We start from the raw sequence: 22,789 nt of genomic DNA on the forward strand, positions 1-22,789 counted from the left end.
AGGTCAGGGTGTTCCTGTGGGCGAGCCCTTCTGAAAACATCAGGAACTCATTGTTCCGATAAACATTTCTTACAGGCACCGTATTGTTTTTAGTAAACATGTCTTCTCTGCAGTCGGTGGGTTACAACTGCCTGCTCCCAGGCTGATGGGGAAGTGGGCCTCTGGCCAAGATCTATTGTTCCCACAGCCTGTAGGGCCTCTTCTTGATAAACTGATGATGTGTGATAGGATGGTGCCATCCCTGGGCAGGCAGTCCTGAGTTGCATAAGAAAGTCCTCCAAATAAGTCATGGTGACCAAGTCAGGGAGAAGCATTCTTCCATGGGTTCTGTGTCAGCTCTTGTCTCCAGGTTCCTGCCTTGAGCACTTGTTCTGACCTCCCTTGGTGATGGACTGACATCTTCTAGGTGAAGCAAACCCTCTCCTCAACTTGATTTTGCTCTTGGTATTTATCACAGTAATAGAAATCAAAATAAGACAGTTACATTTCTGTTGCTGTGATAAAATACTACGACCAAGGAGACTGAAGGGAGAGGGTTTATTTTGGTTTATAGTTCCAGAGGGGTAAACATTGTGATGGATATCAGTCCTGGCAAATGTTGCATATAAATTGGTAGTAAATAATGAATGTAACTCAGATGATTAAGAATTTTGTAATAGAAAGCTGTGCTATATTTTAATTTTATGTGCTAATGATAATTAGCACATTGTAAGACTATGAACCTCTACTTTTTAATGTGGATTTTCTTCTTTATCACTGTTTTTTCACCATTGGTTTCAGTAATGTAAATACTGTACATTGAACAAATTAAATGTCAAACTTTTTATTACTATAGTCCCTGTTTGTAGTGGTGCTTCCAGGTGTCTAGAACCATTTGGTTAAATTTGATGTAAAAATACCAGATGCATTTAACTTTTGAATTGAATTTTAAGGTAGCCAGGAGGTGGTGGTGCTTTTCTTTAATCCCAGCATTTTGGAGACAGAGGGACGTGTATCTCTGTGAGTTCAAGGCCAGCCTAGTCTACAGAGCCAGCTCCAGAATGGCTAAAGCTGTTGTACAGAGAAAATCTGTCTTGAAAACAAAGCAAAACAAAATCAAACAAACAAACAAACAAAATGCCAATGGCAAAAACATCCCCACTGTGGTGGAGAAGCTTAACACAAATGGTAGGCATAGCAGGAGAGCAGGAACATGGAAGAAAGCGCTCACATCTTTAATCACAGCACAGAAGAGAGAGAGAGTAAACTGTAAGTAGCCCAAGAATTTTAATCTCAGAGCCTGTCTCCAGTGGGTGTGGAACTATCCTATTGGACTCTCCAGTGGGTACAGAACCCATGATGATGGCCGTCCTTCCCGCAGGATCTGTGAGTAATAGTTCAGTCGGGAGGGATGAGGCCACATAAGTCCCTCGTTAGTTCGTGATGGCTGTGGACAGGCTCAGTCTGTGGAGGCTCAGTATAGGCAGCCTCAGGATCTGTAAGATTATTGTAAGCATGCAATATCTAGATCAGGCCCAGAAGACCACATTTGACAGCCCCTTCCCCTCTTTCTGCTCCCTCTTTGATGGTGTTTCCTAAGCCCCAGAGGGGATGTTATAACTGTCCTGTTTAGGGCAGAGCTCTCAGTCATCTTGTGTAGGGCCTTGGCTGGCCATGGTCGCCTGCTTTCTCCTCTGTATAAGCCATAGAGAAGCCTCTCTGACCATGACAGAGAGGTGTAAACATTAGTCCTCAGTACGCTTACATTTCACAGTGGAGTGTGTCCTCTTATTGTTGTGCCAGATGCTTGGTAGAGCTTTTCAGTTTGGAAGCCAATGTTTTATTTTCTGACAGTTCCCTTATTTTTTCAAGTTCACTCACACTTTGGATATTGGACTGCCTAGTATTCTACTTTTCCTGCCTATCTCAACTTTATCTCCTGGCCTTTTGACTGAGATCTGTATTTATTCCATCAAATTTTAATTTTCAAAGTATTTGGTATGCCTGGTTGTTTTCTGTGTGAGGCTGTGTCCCTTCAAACTCTTCATCTTCTTCTAACATCATCAAATCATTCTTCGATTTCATAGATGGATCCATTTTCTCAAAACTTTGCAATTCTATTAATGATAATATTTTCAGAGCTTTTCTTTCTTATACATTGCATATTATTTCATCTTTTATTTTACTCTCTAGCATCTGTGTTATATGGATGTCCCAGTTTTCTGATCATTTTCTACATTTCTGCTCGTTGTTAAACACAAGAGACAGGCTTGAGAGACGTCTCCATGGCCAAGAACACTTATTGCTTTTACGGAGGACTTGGGTTTGGTTTCCAGTACATTCTTCAGATAGCCTGCAACTTCAGCTCCAGGGCATCAGTGACCTCTGTTTGCCTCTGTAAACACTCACATTCATGTATACATACTCATGCAAAGACACACGATCCTATAAATAATAAAAATAAAAAATACTGCAAGCAAGAGATGTACAGATGACCAGGGGTGCTGAGATTCTTGGTAAAGGTTTTGGACTTCAAGCTTCATCATGTGACACAGGCAACCTGATCCTTGAGAATTCCAAGTCAGTGCTTCCATTAGGTTCTTATGAGGAGAGCCCCAACTTTAGCATGTCCTGCCATGCTCTTTCCAGCCTAGCCCTGCTTCCTGGATTATTCAGTACTGAGGGAAAGGCTTCACTTTCTTGCTTTTCTTGATTCTGCTTTAGGGGCTCACAATGTGGGTAGCCCTAAGCCTGTTCTTTGGATGTTTACAGGTCTCAAAGGGACAGTACATAGTATGAATGCAGCCAAGCCCTGGTACAGGGAACTGTTTGCATGGGCTTTGGAGAATGTTGAGGTGTGTTCTGGTCTGTCCACACATTCAGGGTCTTAGTGTTCTTGGAGCATGTGATGGAAAGAGAAGGGGTCACAAGCACTGTGCTTTTCCCCAGTACTCCAGAGATTACAAGAATTTTGATTCTGATACCTCCTTCGGGTACCAGCAAAGGTCTATTTAAAGTAGGGAAAAAAAGAAAAGTAGGAAAGTGTATCCTACTCTCACAATTTTGGAGCTTTGTGTTAAAACTATGCCTGTGGAGGTACATGAAATTCAAGTGTAACTTTCTTGCCTTGGACCTTAACCAGTGGTGGGGGTGGGCCTGCCACCATGTTAACTCATTACTCCTTGGGTTCGTCAGATTTCAAAGGAGTCTTTCCTCGTGCCAAGACTGTAGATTACTTGATGCTAGATTTTGGCAAGCCCCCATGAGGGAATGAAGTTCCAAGTCACTGTACTCTGCAAATTGCCAATTATTCCTCATTTTCTAGATAGTAACTATGCCTAGCATGAGGGGGTAAGAGGGATCTAGTGACCTAACAGGAAGCACTCCCACTTCAGTGGTCCTGTTCCCCTTAGTTTCTCACATTCTTGGTGGTACTTAGAGAAAGCCCATGGAGGATCCTCCCTTTTCTTTTTTCTCCCTCCCTTCCTCTCCTCTCCTTTCCTATCTCCTCCCCTTCCATTCTATTCCCTCCCCTCCCTTCCCTCCCTTCCCTTCCCTTCCTTTCTCTTCCCCTTCCCTCCTCTCTCCTTCCTTACTCTCCCTCCCTCTCCCCTCTTCTCTCTTTTCAGAGAGAATTCTAAATTCTTGGTGTTGAGAGAGTTTTAGATTTGTTGATGTTCACACTGAGATTTCATTCTGATGTAACCCTTTAGGATCTCCTGATACAGAGGGAATCTTTTTTTATAATCTGCTGAAATTTGGAGGCCCAAAGCATTCCCATGTGTTTCTTTAATTTCAAATAGCTTCAGATAAAGCCAAAGGCAAGTATGAAAAAATTCAAATGCCTGGAAGGCAGTAGAAGTTTTGTTGTTTGTATGTACTGTTTACCTCTCTGATATGGCTTCCATCAAAAATTGAAGTTCTTAGTCTGTTTTTACTGTGCTTTTAGTTCTCTTTGATATTTTCCAAAAATTTATTAGGATATTTAATTTAGATGATAAATTATCTAATGAAAGATAAAAATAACAAGCTGGAAATAAGAATTAAACTCAGAGGATACAGTTAAATATATGAAAATATACAAAAAGAAAAAATCTTTCATCAGGAAAATTTCCAATAACTAAGTTGCAGTAACTTATCGACACTTTATTTAGAATCTAAAAATCATGGTTGATTGGATTAGATCTGGCCAGTTATGGGAAATCTTCAATTCCTGATTGTCAGCATCTAGAATTCCTGTCTAAGCTTACTTCCAGGTGTGTTCTGTCTTCTGCGAGTGGTGATGCCAGATATACCGCGTAATTACATCCTGGTGTATTTCCAGTGTTTTGTATCTATTGTACACCTTTAGGGGTAGGCTCTGATGGACCCTGGCTTGGTCACTAATCTTTGGCCCACTTCTTGTTTCTCTGTTCTCCTTGATAATACTGCATCCTTTTTAATGTTAAAAAATAAATTTTTACTACAGCTCGGTAACATTTTTGATGAAAGAGAAGTAAGTGTGCTAAATCTGTCATTTTAATTCAAGAATGAAGCTTTTATTTCTTTAGTTAGAAACTGTGGGTTCCAACCAGTATTTATCCTATTATATGGAATTAGTATTTTCTGGTACTTATTGAAGATGGAGTCTCCAAGATGATCAGAAAAAGAATCAAATCAGCTGCAGGGACACTAAAGCCCGGGCTGGAAACATTCTTTTTGCTATTCTTAAATAAAGAGAAGGAAATGTTGGCATGAAGTTTGGCAGCTGGTTATCAATAATTCAAAAGGAAGGTGTTAATTTCCCACAAGTTTCTTGTTTCTTTTTATCTCTTAAGTCCCTAATCAAGGTGACTGTGACATTTTTGTAGTACATTTTTCCCCATTTGCAAAAGGAGTGGAAATGACTTTTAGCTAAACAAGGATATAATCATGGAACTTCTAACACTAGCTGATCCTTGTAATATAATGATACCATTTTCTAATGGAAGACGCCCAAAAGGTAGTGAAGGAGAACCAACATTGATGGTTTAATGATTCAATTTTAAATATGGTGTGGAATTTCATCTTCATAAAATTCTGCAAATACCTTTTCTAAACATGATAGTTTTCAAGTTTAGACTGATAGGCACCGAGTAATATTGCAAGAACGAAGAGCTAAGCTAAGCAGTTCTCAAGTCCAAAACAGTGCTGGGTGGGGAGTAGGGGCCATGGGCACATTGCTCCCTTCTAAGAGTGCATGTGATTGCTGACTGCAACCATGCAGTAAAGTGGAGAGAGAGGTTATCTTTCCTTTTTGCATTAGCTAAGTATTATTTAGTGATATATAGTTATTTTTAGTCACCTATTTCAATAGTAGGCAGAAGCCGTCAGTTATTGCATGTAGTGGAAATGACTTACACATCTTTGAAAAACAGCTTTTCCAGCTGTTGCTGGTCGATTCTTTACCATGAACATTCATCATGTAACTACCTGTAGTTAGGGTACATTGGTTAGTCTGTATTCAGACAAGAGTAACTCCAGGTATTAATTATTGACGGTCAGAGGTATTAGAAGGATTATTTTTAATTTCTATGAAATTTATCTCCAAATTTAAGAAAATAGACAAGTATAGATTGAATTTTACCTCTCCACAGTTGAAACTAAGAGGAAGTATTTTGCATATTAGCAAGATTTCCATGCAAACTACCTGAAATACAGCTATATTCAGTTTCTACAATTTTTGACTTACTTCTATACCTAGGCCAAAATTTTAGCTTTCCTTGCCATTCTTCAACTGTTAAAGCATTATTTAACTCTTGGCTCTGAGGGTTACCACGGTTGGAATTATCTGATGTTATAGTTGAGGGCAATTTCCTTCTTTTGTCTCACTCTGTGGCTCTCACTGGAACTCACTGGGGGCTGTAATTTGTGACTCAGCCTGTGTTGTGCTGGTGTTACAGCACACTATGCCTGGAGGATTCACATAGTGAGTGCCTTAAAGAGGCACCTACTCCTCTTATCTCACTTTCTTTCTGTTCCTTTCCACAACGCCTGGGTGCTACTCTAAAACTTCTTAATGCTTCACTTTATTGTCAAAAAGAAGGAAGCTATAGTCATCCAAGGTTATTCTTCCAAACATATGGCATGCAGCGGCATCTCGACTCACTCAGCTTCTTGAAGAATAACCAAAAGTGAGTTGGGACCCGTATGGGTTCTTTATTTCCCTGCTTCTACTTTTGTCTGGCCCATAAAAACGATGTGTGGTGTAAAGGCACACTCTTCCCTTTCACATGTGAACGAGGGCTAACTCATCAACTTCCCTTTTACTCACACTGTTTGAGTACTTCCCATTTCTTTACCATGCAGGGAGAGTAAAGATATAAAGGCTTTATTCTTGATGGGAGAGGATTCAGACTCACCCACAGGCTTCCGTAGTCAAGCAAGGTGATAGCTGCTCCAAAGGTTGGTGCTTGAGGACCCTGCAAGAAAGAAGTGGTACTGATCTGTGCTCCCTGCTGGACATCAACCCAGGGATTAATTTTCATGAAGGGGCTGTTTCTTCTTCTTGGGAACTTCTTGGGACCATCTCTGCTTTTTCAGATAAAAGATCAAAGAGGCTACACATGCTTCAGAGAACACCCTTAGTATAAATTATGTCACACTTACTATTTACTTATTTATTATTCCTTTACTGCATTGAGAGTTACTCAAGATATTTTTATATATTTAATGCATATTTTTCTTGTTTTTAATTTTTTATAGCCCCAGCTTTGTAATTTCATTTGTTGATAGTGAAGTTTTAGAACTAAATTTAATCTATTAAAGACTTGAAAAGCATTAGCACCACAGTCATATAGCTGATTGCTACTTTCTTGCTGATGGATTTGACATTTTTTGTGTTAAATCATAGATCTAATATTGTAACTATACTTTAAAATAAGAAATGTGAACTTTTTTTGTTTGGGGAAAGAGGAATATTTTTCAATATTTCAGAAAATTCAATGCTTTTATTTGAAGTAGAAGGGTCTGCCCACTAAAACCAGTGTGACATTTTTGTTACCTAAATGGAGAGCTAAGTCAGTGGACAATTAGACTTCTCCTTAACATTACTCAAGGCCTCGATGTTACCACACTTAATGCTGAATCACTTTGGTTTATAACTAATTATAATGACTTTGGTTTATAACTAATTATCTTCAGGAATCCTTTCTTTCTATGTCCCCAGGCTTGTTTCCTCCTCCCCTTCCTCCTCCTTCAATTTTAGGTAATTAATTCTGTTGGTACCCATCCAGCAGAGCATAGCTTCAGTTTTCAAAAGGAGCAAGCTATTGCAAGTGTGTCAAAAGACCAGGCTAGTGTGTTCAGGAGGGGAAAGGGTTGAGTGTCCAGAATCCTGAATGATTAATTACTTCCTCGGGCTATGCCTTCACGCTATTCTCTGCAAATGCAGGCATTCGTTATCAGCTGGCAGTGAGCAGCTGCCCTATTCCGCCATCTCATTGCTATTGTAATATTAGATATTACATTTCATATCAGGACCAAGGAGATAAAAGTCAGGTGGCGGGGATTAAGTGAGTCAAACAAGGTAAATATATGGTACCAGCTGGGAAGAAGAGCTCCCTATGGCCACCAAGCAGACTTACTTCTGCTCATGGTTGCGTCCAGATTCCCATAACGCCTGTAAGATTCCTTTGTACCCAGGAGAAACACATTTAAGTCAGTCTAAAGACAAGATATGTTATTTTAGATTTTCTTTTTCCCTCCTCCCTCAGCCATCCCACTGGGTATTCTAGTTGTTCGTGGAGACTGTGATTTGGAGACCTGCCGTATGTACATAGACCGCCTGCAGGAGGTGAGTTGATTATCTTATTATTTAGTCTCTTTAGGTTTTTCCTTAAATAAGAAATTATCAACTATGTACATATATGCATATGTGTGTATGTATTTCTAAAAGTATGCGTGAGATGGGGAAATGCATTGTAGCCTTGTTCTTTAAACACACACCCTCTCAACTCTACTATTGGTCCCCTCTACTGGTTGCTGGGAGAGAGGCCCTACAGCTGCTGATGCCCTGGTGTATTCCATGGCTATACTGTAGCTTGGAAATTCTGCCTTCTTGCCAGGCTACATAGCTGTATATTTTTAGCTATTGAGAATTTCCAAAGAGCTAATAAATAATGAGAGAACCTAGAGATTTGAGGCTATTTGATGTTCTGTGTCCAGAACAGACTTCTCTCAGAGACAGCTAGATTTTGTTTTTTAAGATGAAACTTCTTCCATAGGAATGAGAAACTTCTTATTTGTGGAAATATATCAGAACCAAATGGATAATTTGTTGACCTGTAAATTTCCCCTTAATCTGGGCTTGCCACTGAGGAATAGGAAGGAAGCAATTTCATGTATGACCTTCTCAGGAGCCAGCGAAGTCAAGAGACCCAAACTCATCATTACAATTCCATTGTTATGACAAAATTGTGTGTATATGTGTATGGTAGGTGGGGGTGGGTAACTATATCCATCCCAGGAGTGGTGGCAGCATAAATATCTCTCTCTACTCTCTCCTTTGTCATTTCCAGATGAACAGCTTCCATTCCCATTAGAGTATCTTTTCTCAAATGGTGCTGATTGAAATATTTGTGTTTTAAAACCAATAGGTGATTTGAAAGGGTTCTCCTGGAGTAATAACTCTCTTCCATTCAACACATAATGACCAAATGAGCATAAATGAATTACAAACAAAGCTGTTAACTTGTGGCCATTTATTTTTGAGTATTATATTTCACTAGAAATGAATTTGTGTAGGAAGCATATTCTGGTGGTTCTAAAAATTAATTTCATCCTTATAATTCTTAAGGGTATAGGTATAATTGTGAACCAAAAGATATTTAGGGACAAATGCCAAAATCTAAATACCAGTGTGAATGAGAAAGCCAATAAATTTTATAGTTGTGGCTTTGTTTAGCTATTTTTAGTGTGGGTAACTACTTAAGGAACAAGACATCTGTGAGCATTTAGCATGCAATTTGGGTCCTAATCTAAATGTAAAGAACCTATAGTATCTTGGTTTTCAAAATAATACTACATTTTACTGTGCAATGTTATACATTAAACCTTAGTTTTAAAAAATGCAGCAGGGAGGATTTATAAACTGGGGAGCTGGCTCAGTAGTTAAGAGCCTTTGCTGCTCTTCCAGAGGACTATGTTCAGATCCCAGCATCCCTGCTGTACCTCTTCCAACCACCTACGCCTTCAGATTCAAGAGATCTGATATCCTCTCTAGTTTCTACGAGTGCACTGGCTCGCCACCCCCCACAAATAAAATCTTTTTAAGAAGTGACTCACAGCTGATGCTTCATCCTTTTATTTAAAAAAAATTAACACTTAAGTGACAATATTACTTCACAGTGGCAAAATGCATGACTAGTTGGGTGAAAATCAACTTAACCAAGCATTGGCATGCTTATCACACACATATTCAACAAAAATAGATTTAGGAGAAAAAAAGAAAACTGGTAAGTAAAGAGAAATTTCAAAGGTGACTTGGATGCAGAGCTGGACGAGAAGCCCTTTGGGAAGCAGGTATGAGGACAGAGGTCCCCTGGGCTGCTGACATCTGTACACAACATTAGCATCCTTGTTAGCAAGGAAGCCTGAGGCTTGTGATAGTAGTGACAACTTATTTAGCAGACTTTATAAAGGCAAGTCTGGCTTCATAATCTGCTAGCAAAAGCCCATTTCCTATCATGCCCATCAGCTTGCACTCCATGACCACATGGAGTGGTTACTTTTTCTTGACTGAGGTTTATGGAAACTCCTGTTTGCCAGGCATCTTGCAAGTATGTGGTAATGTACATTTAGTACAAGATGCATTCTAGGCATGTGAGGTTGCCCAAGAAGATTTTTCCTTAAGCCATAGAGTTTAGATACAAATGAAATCAGATTCCCATTTATTATAATAAAATCATCAGATGGCCATCACTAATCTATGAACTCCCTAGGTTGTAAGACAAAAATGACTCATTTTCTCTTAGTCCAAGTTAGTATGCTGTTATTGTTTCTGGCATGAACTTCATTTGCCAACCCTGATGAGTCAAGAAACCTTTCAGTTAAGCATGGTGACATTAAATTGGGAGTTCAGTTGGTGGGACTGTGTCCAAGTTAACTGTAAGGTATGGATTTTTCCCCTCATTTTTTTTTCCTTTAGGACTTGCAGTCAGTTTCTTCTGGGTCACAGAGAGTTCATTACCAGGTAACTCATAATTGCTTCTACTTGTTTCTTTTTTTCCAACAGTTCAATTCCCTCTTTCACTGCATGTGCAATTGAGTTCACATATGATCCTCTGATTGACTTAATCCCTAAAGAGCCCCATGAAGTTGTTACTCTATTCTGCGTTTTGCTAATTTTGTATTGTTGTAGTCTAGTACAAATCTAGACCATTGACAGTCTCTCAGATAATTTGAGGAAAATAATTTAAATAATGAAGTGCTTTTAGTTCCGCATACTAGAAATCTCAACTCAAGCTAGCTTAGCAGAGAAAGTACACATTGGGTCTCATAAGCACAACACTAGATCAAGGTGGGTTTTACATATCAGTCAATTATGGTTCATGCTCCATTTTCTGCTGATCTTTCGGATTTGCCCTTTTCTAACAATTTCACCCCTGGACTAGAGACTATGGTGGTCCCAGGTGGCTTCTCCCCCAATAGGAGAAGACAGCATTGACCAGAAGTTCTCTAATGTAACAGGCTGCCCCCAGGCTTGTCTGCTGGATGCATCTGATAGGCCACTTTTCGGGCTCTTGTCTGGCCTTATCATGAGAGTCCTTAGTTGTCCTCAGCCTACTTTGAAAATGCAGTCTCTTCCCTGCTCTCTGGCCACCTTGTGCTGCCCACAACTCCTTACCCATCATTTTATACACCCAGTTTCTCAGACATGGTATAGATTCAATGTACAGTTTTCACCCAGATTGCAAGGTAACCCTACAATTCTCTCTGACTACCTCTCTTTTCTTAGAAACTATTGGCTCTCCCATGCTAGGAGGGTTGTATGAGAGTTGTAGCTTCCCAAAACTTCTCCAAGTAAATTCTCTGTGAATCATTTTATGTCTCTGTATGACAGGGAACTTTAATGTTGACTTGGTCACACAATGAAGACACCCCATGAGAAATGTGTTTACTTGTGTGGCTACCAAGTGTGTACTTACACAAACTAAGATAGTATGGCATCAGTGCCCCCAGGAAATATAATCTATGGGACTGCCATGTGCACACAGGCCTTTGCTCACCATTGTCATGTAGGGCTATGGCTGTGCAAGCCCTCATTTAGCTTGCTCGGGTTTAAGTGTCTATTTTTATGTACTCAAAAAATCCTAGTACACCAATCTATTTATAAAAACAATAACAGCTATATGTTTAAAGAAGGCCTTGAACACTGTGGCCTGAATAACAGTCTTTCTCTGTTGAGATCTACTCTACACACTCATTCAAAGAAACACTTTTATCTGTACACAAAAGGACAGGGATGGCCTTGGTATTTTTGTCTGTGTCTTCTACTATTCCAGAATATTCAGTCACACCTGGCTATGATTGAAAGGGGAAGTCACTGAAGGTGACACTGAGATAATGAACCACTGAATCACTCTGGGAGGCTTTATATCAACATTTTAAAGGAAAATTTATCAGCTTTTATAGACTGGAGCTGGTAGTTAACAGTTCGTATCAGGAATTAGACTGAAGCAAATCTATTCTTTTAACAAAGGCTTGTACTTTTTCCTTTTGGAAAATTTGAACTTTTATAATTTTGCCAAAATACTTTAAGCACTAACCCTAACTAGTTTTATGGAACTCGTGTAGTGATATATTAACCTGTCATATAGACTATTGGCATTTTGATGTAAGGGTAGTTAACATGGGTCTTTTTTAACCATAACTTCTTTATGCCATTTTGTATCCACATAGATTAGGAGATAAGTAACACTGTAAAATATAATATGGGTATTTGTCTCATTTACTGTTAAGCAGTAGTAACATGGAAAAATATTAATGTTTTTTTCTGGAGTATTTTTGTACTTTTTAGATGAGTTACTTTCAACTCAAACTTTGTTGTCAGCATTGCTATGATATAAATGTCACATCAAAAGCTTTTGTACATTGATCATAGAGATTAACAAGGATGATGATCAAGGATGAGTATCACAGCATCACCAACCTTCCCTTATCATGCTGAAATGAAGGAACAGAGAGTAATCAGGAACTTTTGGGTGATAAAGAAACCCAGCATGATTTTCTCCGTGTGTGTGTGTGTGTGTGTGTGTGTGTGTGTGTAAGTGTATATCTGTGTGTATGAGACACAAAGACACACACAGAAAGACATGCACCGAGAGAGGATATTCTACAATCATCCTAGCACATAGAGGGGTCTTCCAAACAGCAAGGGTGAGCATTTGGAGGCAAGAGGCTGCAGGAAATAAACTTTCACATTTTACTGAGGTTGTCAGGGGAGGAATGCATTAGAAGGATGCTGAATAAAGATTTCTGCTTTCGACCACACTGGTCTTGATGAATCTGTAAGAATCCAAGAGGTTTGGTGAGCAATAATAAGTTGGAAATGTGAATAGTGAAGTGCACTCACAATCCCAAGCTTGGAGATCAAGAAAGTGGGGAAGTCCTGAGCAATTGAGTGGTGCTTACAACTGCAGGGTTGGAGGAGGTCATCTGGGGTGAGCTGGGATACTGAAGAGGCCTCACTGCCATTCTGTATGTCCTCACCAGCCACAGCAGAGCACAAATGAGGAGGATGATCAGTCACAAAGAGCCTTGGAAACTGACCCTAGCAGCAGAGTGCTGGGTGAGGAGAAGGCTACCTCTAACAGCCAAGCACATACTGCTTGGGAGAGCAAGGAACAGGGAAGAGTGTCAGGTGCCCTTGAGCTATGTACTGACCTCTGCATCTTTCCAAATGCAGATAAAATGCATGGACATTGGTGCAACTCTTTTTTATGTACTACATGACAAAACCATCCGATGGGATATTTAATACTAAATTTTGTTTCCTAACCCAGAAACTATGACATCAGGATCTCTGGACTGTCTCAAGTAGGCGTTGGTGATGTAGGAGAATAAGCGTTAGGAAACAGGACTGCAAAATGTCTTAAATGTTCTCCAATGAACTTTGTTATGTACAAGAGGGAGAATGAATAAACATCAGTGAGTTAGAAAAACTTGGCAGATTCTTGTCAGTCCACTGATTGCTAGCTGGGATTTTTGTTGACTTTTTTTTTAAGTCAGGAAAACAAACAAAGCAAAACAAACCCTTAAAGATGTTCGTGTGCTCAAGAGGGCCTGTTGCTGAGCCACGTGGCATCTCCCACCACTCACATGTTTCCCTGTTTCCTTGCTTTCATGTTTTCCTTTTCTGACGTTGCAGTGAACTCTCAGCAAAGCATGGGGGCTAAGAAATGACACCTTGCCTTATCCTAGCAAGGCAGCATGGGTCATACAAGAATGTGCTGGCTGTTTATAGTCTGCTGAAAGTTCCAGCACACACATCTCTGATGCCAAAATACAAAAAGCCCCTTCACGCTAATGACATCTGGTGTAATTTCTAACTGCCAAATAGACTGTGCGCAGGTTCATATCTTCTTCAGACTGGCAAATAGACTGGAATTTATAAATAAATTATACTTTATTTGGTAAACAATGTTTCCTGAGGCCATCTGTCATTAGAAAAATCTCCCTCTCTCTCTCTCTCTCTCTCTCTCTCTCTCTCTCTCTCTCTCTCTCTCTCTCTCTCTCTCTCTTTAAGAAATAATGTCCATTTGAATCACAAGTCATGAAGTAAAGAGGGAGTAGATTATTGTGGTGTAAACTGAAACCAGCTTGCAAGTTAGAATTAGTTTACTTTAACGCAGGGGAAAGGCAGAGCTCAGGAAGGAAACTTTTGAAGTTTATTTGTTTTCCTTTCATGTCGATATATGAGTGCCTGAATGCATGTGTATGTACCCTGTGTATATGGCACTGTAAGAAGTGCTGTTTTTCTTAAGTAAGGAAGATTCTTGGTCCTCATGTAAGGCATTTATACCTGCCTGTAGATATTTCTTGGAATCTATTGAGCAGAAACCAGTGGCGTTATTAGATATATATGGATGCAATGCAGGGAAGTCTCCTACAGCAAAGTATTACCTATCCTCAAATGTCAGTAGTATTGGGCCCAAGAATCCCTGTAGCAGGTGTGAAGTCTAGGTGAGTAAAGTAGGAGCAGAAAGAAAGAGGAAGTGGGAGAAGATACAGCCAGGAAGAATAAGACAGCTATAATTATGGCCAGGTATGTCAAAGAAAGCCAAGTGTACTTAGGGTTTTAAAAACCATTTTTGTGTATTCCCTAAGTCTCAGCATTCCTCCAAGAAGGCCCCGTGGACCCTTGAATATTATCAGTTTAACCTGAGAAATTTTCGTGATTGTAGCATTCAATGGTAAGTGCAAAATGGATTTATTTGGGAGATTCCTTTGTCTAAGAATCAACCAACCTAAAAGAAAACTGAACATTTCAGGAAAATAGATGGAACTGGGAAACATTCTATTAAGTAAGGTAACCCACACTCAGAGAGACAAGTGCTGTTTGTTCTCCTAAATATGTACATCCTAGCTTTTAATTGCAAATAGGTTTGCCTGGGCAGGAGTAGGCCAGGAAAGTAGAAATGGGGGGGGGGTTGGACTAGGGTGAGGAGAAGTTCTAAGGGAAGGGAGTGGGGAAAACAATACATCAGAGGGGAAGGGAGGGGCCCTGAGGCCAAAAGGGTACAATGGGGAATAGGAAAATAGGGAGGTATGCAGGGAAAGGAGCCAGGAGAATCAACCAAAATAAATATGCATGAAAATGTCTTCTAGAAACCAGATACTTTGTGAGTTAATTTTAAATCAAAGTATAAAATTAAAATAGCTTTTAAAAATAAAAGGGGAATGTATGTATGATGGAGAGTAAAGAGTGGATGGGTAAGAGACATTTCAGAGAAAGGTGATCATGAACTGGACCTTATTAGATGACTCAGTGGTTCCTCGCTCAAATGACTTCCGTTCAGTTTTTATGAAAGATGAATTTCATTCACTTTGAAGGTATAGTTAAATGCTACGTGAATATTGCCTAATTGGATAACCTACTGGAGTGTATAACAGAGATGCTGTGTGCATTAGTTATGCATAATTGAATATAAATTAAGAGCAGCTTTTTGCAAATACGTGCCAAGTAGTAGTTCATAGAAGAACTATATTAATTATACCTAATTAATTCTAGGTGGCTTTCAGATACACATGAACACACATGCATTTCTGTGACATTAAATCTTGCCTAAGAACAAATACCTAGCCCCTTGTAAGAGAATTGCTTTCTTTCTTCCTTTCTTCCTTCCTTTCTTTCTTTTTTCTCTTTCTTTCTATTTCCCTCTCTTTCTTTCTTTCATTCTTTTTTTAAACTGAAGTAATTGTCCACATTGCATTAGTGGATATCCCTAAATCCAGGATTCCTGTCTTCCAGGCACTTGGTGAGGGCATGGTGAGGTATTTACCTGATGGAAATGCATTGCCCACAATGGGCTGATTATGAAAGTTGTATTAAGCCAAGATTGCAGTTTATTGAGTGTTAGCCCTCTTCTAACATCACTGTCACTCATGTATATTCTGATTATCTTTTCTAATTAGAAGAGAAGAATTGCACTCCTTCCAATGAGGTCATCATTTGGTATGAACATCCAATAAAGAACCTTTTAGGACCATGGCTTAGGTTGTAACTTCGTCCTTGGCAGCATGCTTCCCTCAATCTTGCTCCATTTTTTACCCCTCCAAGATTTATTTGTCTTTGATATCATCAAGGTTCATTTATAATCCCCTGGGCTTTCTGAAGTGAGCCATACATGTTGTGCAGTCTACGAAAGTTTATAATCTTTGCTTCTGCTCATTTACAGATGCACACGCAGCAAGAATTGGGCTTAGCTTCTAGCTTCCACCCTCTTGCAGTCCTTAGGATAGCACTTTGTTGGTGTGATGCCTTCCTTACCTTTCCCTATGTCTATATAGAGTTAAACCCATTAGATGGATACATAAATGTGCATATGTGAGTTTATTGTTAAAATGAATTTGCATGCCCTGTGGATTCACTATGTATATTATTCCACAACTATTTTTGTCATATGTGCTACTTTTCCTAATAGTGTGCCATTGCTGCTATGCCTTGCTAATGAATAAACTTCTAGCCCATTATTTTCTTTTCATCACATATTTTTACCCTGTCTGAGTAAACATTTAGATGATAAACAGTTGTCACATTGTTTTGTGAAAACTATTAAGATAAAGGTCAAGATGAACGAATGTATAACCAGGTTGCATGTTAAAAGCTTGTTAAAGTTGGGCATGTTGGTACAGGCCCTAAGAATATAATGTGTACCCAGAAAGTATAGTGGACAAAACTCTCTTCCAATAAACATGGGCAGTTCCTTGCCTCCAGGAATATTTCCTCCTTGAGTCCATTGATCATCCTATTCTATGGAACTCTTAAGCGTCAGGGTCCATGGAGTAAGAAATGCATGGGGAAAATGACGGCAGAATTTGAGAGGGAAGGACCTTAGTTACCAGAAGTGATTTGTCTGACAAGAAGCAAGGAAGTTGACTGTTAGTAATGGCTGGATCTGTGGCAAAGCTTTGGGTAGTGGTAGAAGGGAGGTCTTCAAATCCATCAGGCTCCTTCTAGATTTTCTTTGTCTTCAGATTTTGCTTAAGCCTTCTAGAGAGCTCTCTTTCAGATGTGACATTTCCCAACTCCCTTCAAAACCTCAAATACATTAAGTCCCCGGGAAACTAAAAAGTACCCCCTAAGATCACAACCTCTTAGGCATAAGAGTAGTATAGGCTCTATCACCTGCTAAGTGGAGATCTGTAAGTAGTTTACTTAAATTATCCAAAGAGTAATTCTTGACGTATTTCAATTCTTCAAACCGCGATTCTTCATTTCTGGCCAGATCGTGGGTCCAAATGGAGGTTCAGAAAGAGTGACAGTATGAATGTCAGGAGAGGCAGGTGGGGGTTGGATTGTGCAGCCTTTTGAATAACAAAGTGAGTATCCTACACATGAGCCTAAGGTTATGGCTGAAAATTCAACCTATTTAATGAGATTTACATATATTTCCAAATACAATCTGTGAGCGAATAAGTAAATCCAGGTAGGGTGATTTTGTGAAACTTGAAGATTCAATTGTGAATTTTGATAATAACACATATTGCTAAGAGATAATTTACCCATTATAAAATAGTCATTACACGAACTAATAATAACCCTGAGTAGCCTCCATTCTCCATTTTATTTCATTTATAACCATCAAAAGATATATATATATATGCAAATCCATGTTTGTGGAAAATTAAACAGAAAATAATATGTGGCAAGGTACAGGAGAGGCTCACTATTAAAGAAAGGAGATTAGTTTCTAATGAGGCTCTTAAATTCTCTAGAGAATTTTGGATAGTCTCTAGATAGCTGTTGTGTCCATCTTTCAGTGCTAGAAAGTAGAGATGATCCAGTGCAGAAGCTGTAGGTGGAGGACAAAGAGAAGAAAGGAGGAATCAAGGAGAGAAAGAGTCAATTGCCGCCTGTTCTCCTTGATAGCCTGTCAGTTAGCTCAGTAGAACTGGACTGGACCAGATGGTTCAAGATGGTATCTCTTGGCACAACTCAGTCATCCATCTGCACCAGAACTCTTTGAAATCTGCTGCCTCAGACCAGAAACTTCAGCCATGCACTTCATATTTGGAAGGGAAGGGTTTTATAAAATGTGAGCTAAGCCTTTTGTTTCACTCATAATCTATGTCCTCTGCTGACTCTCCATTCTTTTGGTTGTAGCCTTAAAAGTCTTCCCCCCTAAATTTATGGTTTTGTAGCAATAGCCAGGAAATAAGTTGAAAACCATAATAAAAATTACATTCCTTTTGTAAAATATTGAAACTTGGTGTATTAGATACACAAGAATTCCCAAAGTAGATTTAGATGGGAATGAGGAGAGCATCAGGCAGGTTAGAGGTCACCCTGTTGGAGTTGCTTCACTCTTTATAGCCTCTGAATGACATGTCTTATAATTTGCTGATTTAATTAATAAACATTTAAGAACCAATCCCTGTAATAATTAACAACTGGCTAACCACATTAACACAGGAGATTTGTGTGTGTATATGTGTATGTAAATAAGTATCCAGGAAGCAGAATTATGAATGACAGGGAAGAGAAACAGTAGATAATGTTCAGAAAAGCATTGCTTTCAGTGATAGGTGATATTTGCCTTGTTGATTAATGCCCCATTTTTTGAAATAAGCGAATAGCTCTCATAATGTACAAAGACCCATGGGGTTGCTGAGTAAGACAAGCGTTGCAAGATCCAAACCAGCAAATAGCATAATTTCAGTCATTTTTAAAGCCATTATTCCTTTGTGTCTACTCAGAGACATCTTGCTTTTCCTTGAGTCTTCCTTCATCTGAGTTTGTCTGTGCTGGTACACCTGTGTGCCAAGGCTGCACTATGCACAGAAGCTGGTTGGGAACATAGCCAGAGTCTCCCATAGCTCTGCATGTGACCAAAGTTTACCTTAGGTGACATAAAGTGACCTAATTTTATTTCTTCTCTCTTGACATTGCTGGCCTCAGGCATTTGCAAGTACATACTAGCTGTATTAACTGACAACAGTTAAGCATTTTACACATTTCATTTGTTTCTCAGTAATACCTCAGGATAAATGCTACAAGGGCCATTGTACAAACAAGGCATTTAAGACACAATCTAGTTAAGAGACCCCCCCACAAATACTCTCATCTGGTTATTGGTGGAGTTGGGATTGTCCCTACCCTCAAAGCTGGCATTCTGGAGACCAGTCATCTACTTCTGCAGTCTGGCTGCTTAACTGAAGTTGGGTCATAAACAGTCTCTTACCTTTCTCTCCCAATTCATCCCCTTATGACATTTAAACACCCCAGAAACAGGAATATGTTTTTTTTTAATATCAACTCTTTTGCAGTGATGGTGATGAGGATAGTAGTGGTGGTTTCATACAGCTTTCTAAAGCACTGTTCTTCACCATAAATATTTTTTTCTCAGTCATCCAACTCACATAAATGCCAGTAACTAGTATAGCCACCAACCCAGGTTAGTTTGCACTAACCCTGTTCTCTTGGTTAATGCGAAGTCGCCCCAGCCCCTATACATTTTGTTACTTCTTTTCAGTTTATAGGGTGTTGGTTGATCTCCTACAAATGTTTTTTATTTTGTTGGTCTGCTGCATTGAAACATCATTTTTACATAATCCCAGGCAAGTTTCATCTTTTGTTGCCCCAATGTATCAAGGACAGAATTTTGTTGAGATTTCATAGCTTTGTTTGTTTGTTTGCCTTTCTTTCTTGACCAAGGGTCTCATGTAGCCAAGGCTGGGTTCAACTCACTATATGGCACTGGCTGGCTAGCCTTGAACTTCTGAACCTCCTGTCCCAATTTTCAAAGTGTTGAGAATGACATCATATACTAGCACTTATTTATTTATTTATTTATTTGGTTTTTCGAGGCAGGGTTTCTCTGTGGTTTTGGAGGCTGTCCTGGAACTATCTCTTGTAGACCAGGCTGGTCTCAAACTCACAGAGATTCGCCTGCCTCTGCCTCCTGAGTGCTGGGATTAAAGGCGTGCGCCACCACCTGGCTATACTAGCACTTATGGTTATAAAACTGTATAACATTTATACAGCTTTTTAAATTTGTAAATGTTTCTGTGTATATATGGTATATTATGAATGTGTGCATGTGTGTGTGCATGCCTGTAGATATGATTCCTATGTAGTCATATTTGTAGGCCAGTGGATGATGACAGGATGTCTCCCTCTTTTACTTATTCATCTTAATTTTTGAAGCAGGGTGTATCACTGAACTCAGAACTTGCCGTTTTAGCTAGATTGTCTGGCTAGTGAGCTCCAGAATGCATGTTCTCTGCCCCTCAGTGCTGGAGTTACAAGAATGTACTACAATGTCCAGCTTTTACCCTGGAGTTGGGGACCTAAACTCGATAAAATGCAAGGCAAGCATTTTATCTATTGAGTTCTCTCCCTGTCCTCCACGTGTACATTTAACAAAATTAGGTAGTTTACTTTCAGTGTATCTCTAAGAATATATCAATTATATCTTCTTTGGAATGCTAATGGCTGTGGCATAAGACCTCATTATGCTAATAGCTGTCCTTTTATGAGCTTGCTTAGAGAGAATACAAATCTGTTTCAAGGCAGCATCCCTATCTTTGTTTCTCTAACAGCCTCCAAAATTGCAGCAAAATCTTCATTCACCAAGCAAGTATTTCATTTTCTTTTCAGTAAAACTGATTTTTTAACACAGATTTCTATATTGTCATTAATGATGTACTACTCAATTTGTTTATTAAGGCTATTTTGTGTTCAGTCTAAATCTGTCCCCCTTTGAAAACATGACAATAAAGGGGACTGGAGAGGTGGCTCAATGGTAAGAGCACCAGGTTCAATTCCCAGCGCCCACACAGCATCTCACAACTGATTGTAATTTCAGTTCCAGGGGATCTAATGGCCTCTTCTGGTCTCTACAGGCACCAGGCATGCACAGGGTACATAGAAATACATGCAGGCAAAACACCCACACATATAAAGTCAATAGAAGCAATTAAAAACCTAGTGATGGTATATAGAACTTAAGCCTCCAAACACAAATATATTGGAAGGACCATGATGGGAGTGAGCAAGGAGGCCATTGGCTCCTCCTAGGACAGAGACTGACTCAACTTTTCACTTAGGCAATAGCCACAAACTTAGACTGGATCACCTGCATCTCTGAATCAGCAGTCTCTGCTGTTGAGTCTTTGGCTATTTTAAGGTATTTCTACTGGTCCGGATATTGTGTTGATTTTCCAGTTACCAAAACCTTGGGTTATTTAAACTTAAATTTTGAATTGCTTTAGCCTTTCAGGAATCACAGATTACTCTGATAGTCTGTAGAAAGAAGAGTCATCCCCCACCCCCGGAAAATGCATGTACACATGGGTTTGCCAAATCAGCTCAAATTTTTCACAAATATTCTTTTTTTTTTTTTTTTGGTTTTTACGAGACAGGGTTTCTCTGTATTGTTTTGGAGGCTGTCGGTCCAGGCTGGCCTCGAACTCACAGAGATCCGCCTGCCTCTGCCTCCTGAGTGCTGGGATTAAAGGCGTGATCCACCACCGCTCAGCTACAAATATTCTTACATGTATTTAGTGTGTGTGTAAGGGGGAGCGCATCCTTATGTTTAAAAATGGTAAGTCAAGTCTGTCTATACACTTTCTGTTGAGTGTTATTTACAGAAAATAGTACTAAGATTCAGAAAGCACCCTGGAAATTCTGAGGAAATAGTTATCTTTGTTTAATGTCTTTATTAGTTTTTCACAGCTACCAACAAACATTTCAAATCATTTCAGAGTTCTTGGCATATAGCTATATTTTTTCTCTACCAAAGCCTACGAGGTGTTGGTGGCATAACACATTTTATAAAAATATATTAAGGACCGTAAGTTTCTTTAGATCCAAATATCATGTGTCAAAATACAATACTCAAAGCATTAAGCGTAGTTCTCATAAATATGGATACTGAGCAAATGCCGAGATTTCATTTAGCTCAGCCAGCTAAGTGACAAAGCCAACTCAAGATCTGCATTCCTGGTTTTAGCAATCAGATGCATAAAGATACATTTTTTATTTTTGTGAGAGCCTAGAGGGAGGCCAGTAATTCCTCTATCAGTTCTTTGATTTATACAATCTTTGTGAACAGAGCATGCTGTCTAGACAAGGTTTCTGGGGGTAAGACGGTTTTCTTTTGCCCTGTTAAGACGCATGGTTCTTCGTCATGCACTGGGCTCATCTGAGTTGCGTGTTAAGCAGATTGTGTGGCCCGCTGCAGCTTTCTGCAGAGCTTTGGTCTCTATTTCTAACGAGCTTCCACTGGTGCTGCTTGCTGCCCCTGGGTTACTTGGCCAGAAGACTGAGTGAGGCAGGAGCAGGCTAGCCTCACTCAGGAGGAAGCCCGGGTGGCCTCTGCTTGGCTCATGTCATTTCTCCTGGGCCATGTCCGTTTCTCTCCCTTTTCTCACCAGTGTGCACCCGGCCGTCTGCTCCATTGCCAAGTCTACCTTGGTCTCAGCGCATCTGCCTTCCATGGACTGAAACTTTAAATCGTCAGTAACAGTCGAGGCCCCTGTATCTTCTTCCCACAGAGGCCTGGCCACTCTTACTTGGGCCATTTCTGTCAATGAGTTCCTTTTTACCTTCAGTCAGTTAGAAGGCTCCAAGTCATGTGTGGTTATAAACTGTAAGGCACCCTTATAGTGAGCTCCTCTTCAGAAGGGTTATTCTTTTGTTCAGGTTTGGAAGCATGAGGAGACAATCCTCACTCTTCCCCGTCGGGCTCCATTGTGCTCTTTGGCTGTATAGTTTAGCGTTTTGACAAAAGTAAACAAGGCCTGGATCACCAACAGACTTGCTAATGGGTGAGGGGCCCCTTAATCCTAGGCAAAGAACTCCAGATAGCCAAGGAATGCTGAGAGTCTAAGAAATGGTCAACTCTGGGTATCAGCCCCCAAATGATCATCCCTGAAATTATGTACCTACGAGTAACATTGTATGCATTGAACATATTATGTGTGTTATTAGTTAAAGAAAAAGAGGCCAGGGGCCATGGATTTAAGAGAGAGCAGAGGGTGGGGTTACATGGCAACAGTTGGAGGGAGAAAAAAAGGAGAAATGATGTAATTCTCTTTTAATTTTGAAAAATACAAAAAAGTTAAA

General features: G+C 39.7%; 1 protein-coding gene across 8 annotated transcripts in view; it reads left to right on the top strand.

Annotated features, from left to right (window-relative positions):
* The window catches only part of Dgki (diacylglycerol kinase iota), a 445,999-nt gene that overhangs the window by 344,668 nt on the left and 78,542 nt on the right, over positions 1 to 22,789 (top strand). For all 8 annotated transcript variants that reach the window (XM_040728459.1, XM_040728462.1, XM_040728460.1 and 5 more), the window contains 2 exons: positions 7,713 to 7,792; positions 10,145 to 10,189. In XM_040728459.1, coding sequence (XP_040584393.1) covers positions 7,713 to 7,792; positions 10,145 to 10,189 — 125 coding nt within the window. The remainder of the gene's footprint in view (positions 1 to 7,712; positions 7,793 to 10,144; positions 10,190 to 22,789) is intronic.

This window comes from Mesocricetus auratus, unplaced genomic scaffold, assembly GCF_017639785.1.
Source record: "Mesocricetus auratus isolate SY011 unplaced genomic scaffold, BCM_Maur_2.0 Super-Scaffold_100019, whole genome shotgun sequence".
In the NCBI taxonomy this organism is placed as follows: domain Eukaryota; kingdom Metazoa; phylum Chordata; class Mammalia; order Rodentia; family Cricetidae; genus Mesocricetus; species Mesocricetus auratus.